General features: G+C 29.7%; 1 protein-coding gene across 1 annotated transcript; it reads left to right on the top strand.

Moving 5' to 3' along the window:
- The first annotated feature begins 403 nt into the window (after positions 1-403).
- LOC130673937 (homeobox protein Hox-A2-like) lies at positions 404-3,527 on the top strand. Its single transcript, XM_057479153.1, has 3 exons — positions 404-563; positions 1,959-2,104; positions 3,042-3,527. The coding sequence occupies exons 1-3, from the start codon at positions 404-406 to the stop codon at positions 3,525-3,527; spliced, it is 792 nt and encodes a 263-aa protein (XP_057335136.1).
- The last annotated feature ends 11,497 nt before the right edge of the window (positions 3,528-15,024 follow it).

Raw genomic sequence — 15,024 nt, 5'->3', positions numbered from 1 at the left:
CTTGAAGAATTGAGATATCAAGCGGCGCTTTGGAGGAATTTTTTTTTATGCCTTTGACATAATAGTCCTTGAAAAAAAACAAAAATGTTCTTTTTGGATTACTCTAATATTTATACTGTCTGTACGTTACTGTGTAAGTGGGAAAATTTCACTTGGGAGCCGACAGGATCGCCAAGGTAGAGAGGGGATAAGTTGACAATTTTTAGCAGACACAATAGAATATAGACAGGTCGGTGAGGTGGGGGCTACGTTTCCCTAAAATTTGGCGTACCTGAAACCTTCAGACATCAGTTGCTTCAGTGCCTTCCATAAGTTAACTTCGCCATCTAAGTTCTTACTTATTACCATCCAAATTCCAATATATTTTTTTAAATCTAACAATTTATAAAATAACCGAGTGAAAATGTCTGTTCTTCCTGATTTTGACGTTTTATTGAATTACTCTACTCTGCCATTGGAGTTTCCAACTTACGGATCTTCACCAGAACGTATACGATCAGAAGAATCAAGTACTTCTCCACCCTCCAGTTCTGACGAAGTCAAGACTTCAAAGACAACAAAAGGTAATGAAACATTTATAAGTGCAAATTATTTTCCAGATTTTTCTTGAAATTTTTTTTTCACACTGTAGAAAATCCGGAGTGAATTCGGATTAAAATTAAATTCGAATTCACTCCGTCACTCGGAGTTCCGGAGTTTTACAAAAAATCACTCCGGTCTGGAGTTTGAATACTTAAATAAATTGACATTAATTTATATTAAACTGCTAAACAATGTGTGTGTGTGTGTGTGTGTGTGTGTGTGTGTGTGTGTGTGTGTGTGTGTGTGTGTGTGTGTGTGTGTGTGTGTGTGTGTGTGTGTGTGTGTGTGTGTGTGTGTGTGTGTGTGTGTGTGTGTGTGTGTGTGTGTGTGTGTGTGCAATAGGGTGCTTCAAAAAAAAACTTTGATTTTTTTTTGCTCTTTCCCCCTAAAACGTTAGTGGTTGCCAAAAAAAAAATCCTCCCAAAAGATGGGCTCTATAGCTCAACTCTAAGAGGTCGCTATTTTAATTTTAATTTCCCTTTTGATTAACACGTAAAAATTTATTTTTTCATTCAAAGTGTAATTACTCATAAGCTGCTCAAAATTTTTCAAATTTATACATAAATCTTTAAATTTGATTTCTCGTGCTTTCCAAAACCCTATGACAAGTCATAACTATCCCCAATTGAAGCTAGCAAACAAAAAATCGAAAATTAACAATTTCATTTTGAAATACAAAATCGATACTTTTCAAATAGCTTCAATTGACATTTGAATAATGGTAATTATGACTTGTCATAGGGTTTTGGAAAGCTTGAGGACTCAGCTTTACAGGTCTATGTCTAAATTTGAAAAATGTTGAGCAGCTTATGAGTAATTACACTTTGAATAAAGAAATAAATATATAGATGTTAATCAGATGAGAAATTAAAATTAAAATAGCGACCTCTTAGAGTTGAGCTAGAGAGCCCATCTTTTGGGAAGATATTTTTCTGGCAACCACTAACGTTTTAGGGGGTAAGAGCAAGAAAAAAATTGAAGTTTTTTTTTTGAAACACCCTAGTGTGCAAGTGTGTGTTTGCGTGCATGTGTGTGTTTGGGTATGTGCAGGTGTTTGTGTGCGTGTTTGCGAATGTGTACTTGTGTGTGTTCGGATGTGTGCAAATATCTGCGTGTGTGTCCGCGTGTGTGCATGTGTGCAAATGTGTGTGTACAAATGTGTGTGTGTGTGCAAATGTGTGTCTATATATGTGTGTGCGTATCAGCTGATCATTTATGTAATACGCGAGTTTTTACTTCGATTTTGATGAGTGGAATTATTTTTTATTAATAATATTTACAAAACTCCGCTTATTGTTACATATAAGAATAACTTTATGAATACTTATTATTAATTAAGTCAATAAGTGTTATAATATTCTTATTTTATTTTATAGGTGGTATTAACATCCATAGAAAACCGCGGACTGTATTCAGTCAGAATCAGTTGGATGGTTTGGAGAGGTTATTCGCGGATAAAAAATTCTTATGTCGTCCACGAAGAATTTTTACTGCAAAACAATTAGGACTGGAAGAAAGACAGGTGAGAAAATTTTTCTATTTTTCCTATCACTTGTTTACAAATGATAAAATCTCGTACGGACCTTTGTCTGAAAAACGCAGTTCTAGAGTTTTAAAGACTTCTTCGGACAAAAGTAGGAAAAATTTTCACTAGGGACCATAGCATTTCAAACCAGAATTTTTCCGTGCGATAATTAATTTTATTTTTAAAATATTCAATTTTTTGTTTGATATATAAATAAGTGAATAAGAAGTAATTTCCTTCAAGAATAGGCTACATCAAAAAAATTAAATTTCTTACGAGATTCTTCATGCCAAATCTAATATATAAGGAAAGGGGGGGGGGGTCAAAAGGAGCTAGGGTAGGCGAAATGGGATACCACCAAAATTTCATATTTTAAATTGTTTTTAAACATTCCAAAATGACTTTTGTAGATATAATTGAGCGTTTTTTAAATTTTTCTCGATAAACTTTTTAAAAAATTTATTGTGAGTCGAAAAATATTAATGACTTTTGTTTTATGATAAAAACTATTAAAAATTTGTTTTTCTTCTTTTGTATCCAATAATCATGTAAAATATAACTTTTCTTCGTGTTAATTATTTACAAAAAAATTAAAATCAATAGAATTCATCAAAAATCCAGAAATTTCTTTTTTTTTACCTTTTTTATGGGTACCCCATTTCTCCTGTAAAAATGAAAAAAATTTTCTTTTAACGGTAACTAAAAATTTTTTCTATTTACTTAGAAAATCATTGGAAAAAAAAAAAAAAAAAAAAAATGAGTTAGTGTATTTTAGTCCTAGAAAACTTGGTATTTCCTTATGTACCCCGTTTTGCCCCTCCCTCTTCTATGTTCGGAAAATCGTAATTCGCGACAAAATATTAACTATTAATTATTATAAAATTATACATCGATCTGATATTTAGAAATTTCTAAGTTTATAATTTTTTTACAGGTAAAAGTATGGTTTCAAAATCGTCGGATGAAAGACAAGAAAGAGAAAGACAGAGATGCAAAGCTTAGAAGAATAAATACATCGGCTGGGTATGGTGCAACTGTACATCATCAGCATCATCATCATCTACCACAAAATGTCGAGTTGAACACCGGAATATACAATAGTTATTGCCCAAATGCCGTCAGCTGTCAAACATCATACAGCGGGAGCCAACAAAACGGGCATAATTACACCGAGAGCTATAATAATGCTTCTAATTCTAATTCCATCGGATATCCTGATAATAATAATAATAACTGTAATTCGAGCATCAGTGGAATCAATAATAACCACAATAGTTCTGGTTATTATTCACAACCTGATGATAAATCCTCAAATTGCATCGAGGATTTTTACTACTATACCACTACTGGAACCACGGCTAGTGAACCAATGACTGACTTAGACGATTTCGATGAACTTCTATCTAAGCACGTACTTTGAACTTGATTAATTTTGTCATACTAATCTGCTAATTAAGTTATGAATACTATTTATAAATTATGTACTCTAAGACCAAGTGTGTAGTTAATATTAGCACACTTGCCAAACAGTATTTAAACACCAGAAACAATCAAAAACCATAGTTTTACGTGTGGCCTTAAAAGTCGAACACATTTACCGTGTGTTAAAATAATTTACGTTCGTAACACACTTGGCTTTTAAAAATCTGTTCGAGTCACATTAATTATTATTGTTTCTGAAAACTCATATTGTCAGAAGAGAAAATAAGAAATATTGGCAAAAATCTTGTAAAAATTTTAATTCATTATTGTTGTAAATATTTTTTTAGATTATCTTTCTTTTCAAATAACTTGTAAGGTGAATGTGTTAAGCATTCCTAATATATTTAACTCATTAAGCGAATGAATATTTTGTAATAATAAAATCTAAGTAAAAATTAGTGATAATCTTATATTTGTTTCTATGATCCTGTTTGTATGTATATAATTAATGTGTATAATTATTTGAATAAAAATGTTTAACTTTCCAAATATATTATTTTTTTTTTTATTCAATCATTAATTATTAATTAATTCTTAATAGTTTTTAAAATATACCTCAAGGTAAAAACTTGTCAACAAGCGGTCGTGCATCTAAAAATTTTTCCATTAGAGAAAAAATTCCATTTTAATTGACACTAATGAAATTTTGTTATAATCCTGCACAGAAAATATAATTCTTGGGGCAACAAATTTTTTGTGTTATGAACTGAAAACAAAAATTTTATTAGGATGATAAAAAATTTTATAATTCAAATAATTTTTTCTTGCTCTAAAAAAATTTATTCTCGCTCCAAGAATTTTTAAGTTTTCAATTTATAGTACGAAAAAATTCTTGTGACAAGTGAAAATTTTTTTGGGACGAATCAAAATTTCTTGCATTAATAAATCCTTTTTTTTTGGTTCGAACAAAGTTTGGATTAGTTAAAATCCAATTCGATCTGATATTTCGTATATGGAAATATCTATATTTTGTGTAGATTTATCCAGATCGGATTAGATCTTTGGATGTACATTGAATAACATTAATGAAAATGCCATTTAAACAATAAAATAATATTTTACCATTATAGGGGAAGGGAGGGGGGCAAAACGGGCCCCCTAAAATTTTTGATGCCTCGAAATATTAGGGTGCAAATGGGCCACCCAAAGTTTTTAACATGAAAAGTGTTTGGAGCGGGGAAGGGACAAAATGGAACATTGAGGCAAAATGGTCCCCTCAAAATTTTTAACATGAAAAGTGTTGGGGGAGGGGGTAAAATGGGCTGTCTAGACTTTGAAAACCTACGAATATTTTTTAGCCAAACGGGTTCCTAAAATTTTTTCAACAGATATGATTGAAGAATTATGATAAGGGGCAAACTAGGTCACGAGTTCAACAGCATTACTAACTATAATTTTTTTTAAAAACAATTTATTCTATATAATCGAAAATAATAAAAATATAAGCAATCAAGTAATAAAATGAAGTTATTTTTAGGTCCAAATTTTCACTATCAACTCTTTTTTATACTAAACACACAGCAAAAAGTTTCAAAACACAAAACAAGCGACAAACATACATTGAGTTTTGTTGGGGGCCCGTTTTCCCAACTTTTCAGGATTTTTTTAATTTTCATAGACACAGCAAATTAACACAAGAAACTCAGCAGAAGGAAAAAAAAGTGAAATAAGCTGAAAAACTTGCATTACAAAAATTTTTTGAGGGGGCCCATTTTGCCCCACATTTTTTAATTTTTTATTTTTAATGGACAGAACAAATTAACGTCAAATACTTGGCGAGAGAGTAAAAAAAAGTAATACAAGTAAAAAAAACTGAGGATTTGAACATTTTTTTTTTCAAGGAGCCCATTTTATCCCCCCCCCTTCCCCTACACTATTGTTTACCGCCGTCTGCATCCAGTGAAAAGAAGTATATACATTTTCCTATTGAGTTCTGTCGTAACCTTTTTTTATTTTATTCCCCTTTTTTCGTAATCTAATTCATCTAATAAAATTATTTGACCATTAAAAATAATAAGAATTCAGTGCTAATCTTAAGAGGCTGTCACTTTTCAATTACAAAATTATGTTTTATTATAATGGTATAATGTAGAGGAGGTACAAATAAATACTCGCGCGCGCGGAAAAAACAGTTCTGTAAAAATTACAGAAAAGTCTGTAAAATTTACAGATGTTTCTCTGTCAATTAAATTATGTAATTTTTACAGAACCAAAAATGAAATTTTTATCTTTTAAGGCTGTAAAAGTTACATAGTGAAGTTGTAGAATTGACAGAAGTATTTATGTAAAAAATACAGAGCAAAATACATGAGCACACTTACCCCCATACATCTGCACACATGCACACACTTACCCGCACACCTGGACACATGCGCAAACTTACCCATACATTTGCACACATGCGCACACTTACCCCCACACACCTGCACACATGCGAACACTTACCCCTGCATACCTGCACACATGCGAACACTTACCCCTGCACACCTGCACACATGCGAACACTTACCCCCACACATGCACACACTTACTCCCACGCATTCGCACACTTACCCGCAAACCTGCACACATGCGCACACTTACCCCCACACATGCGCGCACGTACTCCCACACACTCGCACACGTACCCGCAAACCTGCACACATGCGCACACTTACCCCCACACACTTGCACACATGCGCACACTTACCCCCGCAAACCTGCACACATGCGCACACTTACCCGCATAAGTAAATATTACATAAAGTAATAATGTATAATCTACAGAAAAAATATGTAATTTTTGCAGAACATTATCTGCTAGTTTACATCATGTCATTTATAAAAATAACATCTATGACTTTGTAGAAATAACATATTTAATCTGTAAATGTTAAAAATAATATCATCAGTAAATTTTATGGATTTTTTTCTGTAACTTTTACAGAACTGTTTTTTCCGTGCAGGAGATTGGAAAATATTGATGGATATTATCATCATAAATAGAAATTTATTGAACGCACGTCTGACTATCGCGCCTCACGTATCCCTTAACAGTATTTGCCCTGATAGCCAAGCTAGCGACAAACTATAGCAGCGACATGCCACCAAGTTGGCCGCAAAAATTGGCGTTCTCATAAGTTGACGGGAAGTTGCCTTCAATTTTCCGAAAAAGATGGCGACAGGTTGCGGCAGTAGATTGTCGCCAAATTTCTGAGAAAGTTACACGGAAAAAAGCGCAGCTCAAAATTAGCTAATAATTATAGTCGTCAAATAAAAATTACTTTCCTCAGAGAAATTTCCAATCTCAAACCAAAAATTACTATTATCAATGGAAAATTACATTTTTTCGTTGATTCTTACGATCAGTATTGTAAATTTTACGATTTGTAAAAGTTATCATACAGATTAGCAAAAATTGGATAAAGAATGGTAATAATCCATAATTATTTTACAACAATCATTCTGGAAATAACAAAATTCAAAAATCTCTTTGATAATATTACAATTCTGCGTTAAAAACATTTGTAAGAGTATAAATTGAATATTACAAATCAATAAGAATGAATTACTATAAAACTTATATTTATTTTTATCTATTCTATAAAATTCAGTAGATAAAATAAAAAATATTAGTATAGAGTAGATAGTGATTTTTATTTGGAAACAACAGAAAAGTCACTCATGACTCAAGTTATGTTTACATGAATTTCGCTAAAATTATTCATTTATATCCTGATTATTACAATTTGTAAGATTATTAATTTTATTTTATAACATTTTAAAACTATTACTGAAAACATTGTAAAAAGAACTCTGGTATTCTAAAAATTATAATATCAAATAAATTTTGTTGAGGTATTGCAGTTTTTAAAACATCGATAACGTGAATTGCTACTTAGCGGGTAAAAATTGCTATTTGCCTGTTACTTTTAATACGAGAAATATAATATCGACTGCGTTGTATTTTATTTATATTGCACGCCTCGGAAGCGAAGCGGAGAGGTTGTGCTTTATAACCGACCTGTCAAGGTCACACGATTTCCACTCATTAAAGTGCATATATTTTTTTTTTATTACTCTTACACATTATGAAAAACACATCTATATAAAGCTGAAACACTAATAAATAATCCTGATACTTTTTTTAATTTGTCTAATATGTATTAATATAAAAAAAAGTTCATTAAAAAAAATTTATCGTGGACGTCCATTAGTCTGTGGTTAAAAAAAACGGCGTGGTACGGATATCTCGAGAACGACTTGACGAAACTACTTAATTATTTTTCAAAATTTTCAGAAATAAGCAAAGAAGGTTCCTTTCGAAAATCACTTCTGTAGGCCTTCTCGTTTTTTTAAAAATAAATCACTACGGTTAAAACCGGCAATCTTACATGTAAACAAACATACACTGCCGCCATTTTTCATTAGGAATGTTCTCCTTATTTATTTTTTTTTTTACTTTTATTACCGTATATTTACCATGGAAATTTCTATGGGAAAAGAGCGGGATATTCAATTTTATTCGAAATTTAACTGTTAAAAAAAAAACATAACATGAGCTTTCGAGGCGTGCACTTTTGGATTTTCCAAATTATTTTTGGCATATACTTCGAGAAATTGGAAGGGTACCTGTAGTCAAGTGGTTAGCATGCTTGCACTTTAACTGGAATATTCGCAAGGCGTAGGTTCGAATCCCACAGTGGTAAAAAAAAAAAGATGGTGGATTTTAGATAGGTATTGAAATATATGCATAAATATATATATACAGATACATTCCGACGATATGTATATTTATACATATATGTTGGAAAAAAAATTTATTATTACACACGAGGAAACAATTTTTACTATCTGGATTAGTAAAAATTCAATAGCAGTCTCAGTGAAAGTTTTATTCCAAGATAGATTTTTTATTAAATCAAATGGTAAATTTTATTGAATGCTTTAGTTTTGTACTCTTAAACTCAAAGTAATTTGACTTATAACCCGCATGGAAAAGCTATATATTGTTAAAAGTATATAAAAAAATATATGGTGAATATGTGATAAATATATAGCGGCGAAAATATCTATATTGAAAAATATATGTTTTTTACATATATTGGATTATATATTTATCATAATATATTTACTTGTATATAATGTTTTGTATTTTTCTTTATATATTATCTCATATAATGCTTAATATATTCTTATCATATATGGATAGTAGACTGTTTCAAATTAAGCGACTATTTTTTTTTTTTTGAAGAACTTTGAAAAATCGAAAGGGTATGTTAAAATATGTTGACAGTTAAGATATGAGCTCTTAATATTGATATTTAGAGGTGGCTGTTTATAATTTTCGGTTTTTCATTTAGTAACATGGTAAAAAATACATAACTTCCGAAAAAATCAAGATACAGAAAATTTTTTCCCAAACATTTTGTAGCAAATTTACCGACCTACAAAAAAGGTCTTTTATGATTTTTGCATAAATTCAACCATTCACAAGATAACCGACGTCAAAGTTTGATACAATTCGAAGAACTTGTTTTTGCTCGTTCTGAATTTTATACCATGTCGACTAATGAGAATTCAGCAATTCTTAATATAGTTTTTTGTAGGAAATTGAATGCTCTACAAAAAAAGTTTCTTATCATTTTTTGATAAATCCATCTGTTCAAAAGTTATTGGAGCATGAAATCAAGTTAGAGTAAATTTTTAGATCTTTTTATTTTTCCGGCGAAACTATCGGACTTATTATAAAATGTCATAGGATATTTTTTGTAGACGACTTTATTATCTAGGAATTATCATTGATAAAGTTTTTTGGAATTCTGCATTGTTTTCTAGTTATTTCCATTTTATTGCCAAGCTCTTAAAATCGATAAGAATTATTTTTTTTTCGGTGCTTGGCAATAAAATGGAAATAACTAGAAAACAATGCAGAATTCCAAAAAACTTTATCAATGATAATTCCTAGATAATAAAGTCGTCTACAAAAAATATCCTATGACATTTTATAATAAGTCCGATAGTTTCGCCGGAAAAGTAAAAAGATCTAAAAATTTACTCTAACTTGATTTCATGCTCCAATAACTTTTGAACAGATGGATTTATCAAAAAATGATAAGAGACTTTTTTTGTAGAGCATTCAATTTCCTACAAAAAACTATATTAAGAATTGCTGAATTCTCATTAGTCGACATGGTATAAAATTCAGAACGAGCAAAAACAAGTTCTTCGAATTGTATCAAACTTTGACGTCGGTTATCTTGTGAATGGTTAAATTTATGCAAAAATCATAAAAGACCTTTTTTGTAGGTCGGTAAATTTGCTACAAAATGTTTGGGAAAAAATTTTCTGTATCTTGATTTTTTCGGAAGTTATGTATTTTTTACCATGTTACTAAATGAAAAACCGAAAATTATAAACAGCCACCTCTAAATATCAATATTAAGAGCTCATATCTTAACTGTCAACATATTTTAACATACCCTTTCGATTTTTCAAAGTTCTTCAAAAAAAAAAAAATAGTCGCTTAATATGAAACAGTCTAATGGATAGTATATATATATAATTTATAAGTATAATATAATAAACTTGATATATATATCCATATCTTTTGATTCGTATAATTAGTGGTATACGGTCTCTATATAATTGATTATATATGAAAGAATTTATATGATTAAATATATGGTTCGCGGTATATTGAAATTATATTTTTCCAGTATATTGAAACTTATATTTTTCGCAATATATTGAAAATTTTATTTTTTCAATTTACTTTTTCAATTTCTACACAATTCCACAAAAAAAGCCAAATTTATTATTTTTTCTCCTTCTTTTCATTGACCTTATATTTACTAGCAATAACCTAAAAAAAGTAAAAAAAGTGACATATATTTTACAACATATTGGAAACCATATATTTTGCAATATATTGGAAAACATATGTAAAAAATATAAAAAATACTATATATTAATTAATATACTACTTTCAATATAATATGTCAATATAAAAAAGATATATTAAAATATATATGTAAAACATGCATAAAAAGTCATATATTGATAATATGTTGTAGCAATATATTTTTTTTCAATATATTATCATATATTAATACGGCAAAAATATAAATATTATTTTATATATTGTACAATGTATCACATTATAATATTTATATATTCTATCATATATGTTTTCACATATAAAGTTTCTTCATGCGGGGAATTAGTAATTCATAGGATTAAGCGATTATAATTTTTACTCATTTAAAAGGAAAATTCCCACATTATTGGACCGTTTCAAGTTTGCCTCGGCGAAATAGTAATTTTTATTTTAAAATTACCGAATATTACCAGATTTTTTTCTCCGTGTGTTTATTCTCGTATCCCTAATAGTTTAAACGTTATATTAGTTTTTTAGTAAATAAATGAAGCAGCCACTGCAATTCTGTAGCACGTGTTTTTTAAAAGTACAATAAAAAATTAAAAAAAAATTTCGTTAGTTAACAATCGTTCAACTTGTTGAAATTATCTTTAAGTAAAATTTCCGACGGGAATAAATTATTTAAAGTGTTCAGATTACACCATATTTTTTTCAAATGTAAAAGAAAAATTTAATACCTCAAATAAATTAATTACTGTGTCATACTCGCTTCTGACGCCGCGCGCGCAACCTAAAAATATCGCGCGGAAACCCATTTTCAGCGTTAAATTAAAATTATTAATAATGGAGATAAAAATCCGGGGAGTCGGAGTATTTTTTTGGAAATTTTCTCCTTTTTAAGAATCTTTTTGTAAAATTTTTTGAATATTAATAGTCTATGAAATATCGGCAAAAAACGAAATGCCTTCTTTTTTTTGTCTTTAATTGTTTATAACTTATGCAATTTTTTACGTGCTAATACACACTTTTAGGACATTTTTCTAGGCGTCATTCCGGATCCAATGAGCTATCGCACCTAATTTTAAGAGCAGTATCTCTATTTTGGGCCATTTTCAACTTGTCGACTAGACTATTGTATGAAAAATTCATGTCTGTATTTATGATTTGTGAACTTAGTATGTGCTAATGAGATTAATTTTAAAAGAATATAAAACGACTCAAAATATATTACGTGCACCAAATACGTTTAAATAATGTTTTTTTTTTTTTTTTGATATTTTAAAAAAATTAGAACAAAAATTTTTAATAATTTGACAGCATCTCAGTTATTTGATATTTTTTTTTTATTCCAGTCTTTTGTGTAAAAACAATAAATTTACAGACAAGTAATTAATGTTTCATAGGGGAGGGAGGAGGGAGGGCAGAGCGGGCCCCTCAAAATTGTCAAAACTTGAAAAAATATGGGGGCCCCGTTGAAATATTGATAATAAAAAAAAAATTTTTTTTTTTCGCCTATTTACTATAAATCCAATGTATTGGCGCATTTTTAGCCCTACGCATGACATCTGGGGCAAAATGGACTAGCCGAAAATTCTGAAAAAACGATTTTTTTATATTTTCTGGCTGATTCTCTTTGTCTGGGGCCAACTTGGCCATTAAAAATATTCAAAAATTAAAATTTTTTTTTTTAGTTGTTAAATTTTTGAAATGAAGTAAAATTATCACTAGTCTAAAAAATTAAAAAACATGTTTTTTAAGTTAAAAATAATGGCAAAAAAGAAATATAGAATTTTTTTTTTTAATTATAATTATTAATTAATCTAATCTGATGGTTGAAAGCCACAAAAAGTAATAACCGGCTTAGGGGGGCCTCCCGGTCTCCCCTAATGAGGCCTAAAATAGACCACCATAACTTTTTATCAAATATTTATTATTACTATATAAATGTAATTATAAAAATTTATTAAGAAAGTTAAAGATAATAGAATTACATTTTAAAGTTATATCACAGCAAACTATCAAAATGATTTTTTTTACTATTAAAATACAATCGTTTTATAGTTCTTTGAAAATATCACACGTGTAGCTTCGCACAATTTTGTTGTGAACACCGACACATGAATCATGGGCCCAATTTTTACATTGGCCACATTGAATCCACGGCTCTAAAGATTCCGAGTATAATTTGGCACAAAAAATACAAGCCGTATCATCGACTGATTGTTTTGATTTGCTTTTTCCTTTACCCTCTCCTTCATAATTAATTGTTAAAATAAAATGAAGAATAGAATATATAAAATCCGAAATTTTTTAGGGGGGCCCGCTCTGCCCCTAATTTTTGATTTTTCAATTTTAATGGACGCAGCATAATAAAGTGAAAATAAGTATCAAGGGTCTAAAAAGAAGTGAACGCGTTAAAAAAATTAATCATATTATAATTATTTCCCTTAAGGGGCCCGCTCTGCCCCCCCTTCCCCTAAATATTGAACTATCCATGTAATAAAATCCGATAGTTATCTCATGAAAGGTAGACAAAGTCTCCGTCATTACAGGATTAAAAACATTTATGGTATGTATCTAAATAAGTAAATAAGTGAGGTTTCAATTACGGCGCCAGACTTCTCACCTTAGTTCATTAAAATACATTTAGCCGGCCACAAATCGTTTTTGATAACAATAGTGTAAATGTAAGTCTTAAACTCCCTTCACAAAGACAATTTATTTTAAACGGACAATTGAAAAGTGTGAAGTCTCCATGAATTTACTGAACTTATTCTCTGGACGTTACGGAGCCAGAGTTTCAATCTAAAATCGATTAAAAGACAATTTTTTTTTATAATCTTGACGTTAAAATGAAAATAACTAGCGAAGAATGCGGAATCCGAAAAAACTTTGGGAATAACTCTAAGGGATTAAAATTATCTCCAAACAAGGTCTTAAGATGTTTTGTATTACGTCTAATAGTTTCGTCGAAGTATTAGGACGATGTCAAAATTTAATATAAATTCGACTTCAACCTCAAAGATCTTTTGAACAAATAGATTTATCAAAAACTGATAAGAAGCTTTTTTTGTAGAGCATTCAATTACCTACAAAAATATGCCTGCCAATTATTCCTATGATGCATCGTTAACTATTTATTTTTTTCAAAAATTTGTAACTTTCTTATGGTTGAGTGGAAAAATTATGAGAAACGTTTCTGATGGGGTAAAAAAAAAGAAAATATTTTCGGCCAAATCTAAAGGAGTTGGGTTCAAAAGTAGTCGATTTGGCGTGGAATGCCCCATATATATATATATATATATATATCTATATATATATATTTTAGAGTTGCCCAAAAAAAAAAATTATTTTGGCTATCATTCCAAAAGCTTCTCTAAGGTATAAAAAAATTCCCTCCAAAGCGCAGCTTGATATCTTAATTTTTCAAGAAGCTCTATACATTTATATTTTCCTATTCAAATAAATACGTTTTCATCCGGTAAAACTTCGAAAAAAATTTTCTACGAATATGTATTGAATAAATTTTTTCGTAATCCTAACGGTTAAAAAGTTATTGAACTTTAAGTACTCGTTACTAAGTAAATTTGAAGGAAGATAAGTTCGAGCAACTCTGAAATGGAATTGACACCATTACTAGATAATTTATTTAATTTTTATAGATTTGAAATAATTTTTTACTTTTTGATAACTTTTCTGGTGACTGCATGTATTTATTTCAAAATTGATAAAACTCTCAACTGTTTATAATAATTAAATAATTTAATAATCGTTTATATAATTATGAATAATATTTATTATTACAATTTAGATATTTTTTCCTATGATTAGCAACTATTTGTGACAGAGATTGTTTCTGTTCTTCATCCTTTGTCCCAAGTTCATTATATTTTTCAATTAAAACTATTACTTGCGGATGGATACTGAATTTAATTTTCTTCATATCTAATTAAATTTTCTTTTATCGCGAATATTTAAAGCCCAATAACTTTTTACCCGTTAGGATTACGAATCAACTTATTCGATACTTTTTTCTAGAAAATTAAATTTCCTAGAAGAAAAATTGATGGCGAATTCAGAGAAAAATTTTTTTTCGTAGTTTTACCGGATGAAATCATAAAAAAAATTTGTTTACGTGTTACATAAACGGGAAATTATAAATTTATTGAGCTTCTTGAAGAATTGAGATATCAAGCGGCGCTTTGGAGGAATTTTTTTTTATGCCTTTGACATAATAGTCCTTGAAAAAAAACAAAAATGTTCTTTTTGGATTACTCTAATATTTATACTGTCTGTACGTTACTGTGTAAGTGGGAAAATTTCACTTGGGAGCCGACAGGATCGCCAAGGTAGAGAGGGGATAAGTTGACAATTTTTAGCAGACACAATAGAATATAGACAGGTCGGTGAGGTGGGGACTACGTTTCCCTAAAATTTGGCGTACCTGAAACCTTCAGACATCAGTTGCTTCAGTGCCTTCCATAAGTTAACTTCGCCATCTAAGTTCTTACTTATTACCATCCAAATTCCAATATATTTTTTTAAACCTAACAATTTATAAAATAACCGAGTGAAA

The sequence above is a fragment of the Microplitis mediator genome, chromosome 8, assembly GCF_029852145.1.
Source record: "Microplitis mediator isolate UGA2020A chromosome 8, iyMicMedi2.1, whole genome shotgun sequence".
Lineage (NCBI taxonomy): Eukaryota > Metazoa > Arthropoda > Insecta > Hymenoptera > Braconidae > Microplitis > Microplitis mediator.
Note: the sequence above shows the minus strand (reverse complement) of the source record. Positions and strands in the feature narration are given on the sequence as shown.

Bases quoted from the DNA above. Each gene is read 5' to 3' on its own strand.
- LOC130673937 (XM_057479153.1), top strand. From the start codon at position 404: ATGTCTGTTCTTCCTGATTTTGACGTTTTATTGAATTACTCTACTCTG. The intron at 564-1,958 runs GTAATGAAACAT...TTTATTTTATAG, and splicing joins GACTTCAAAGACAACAAAAG to GTGGTATTAACATCCATAGA. The intron at 2,105-3,041 runs GTGAGAAAATTT...ATTTTTTTACAG, and splicing joins TAGGACTGGAAGAAAGACAG to GTAAAAGTATGGTTTCAAAA.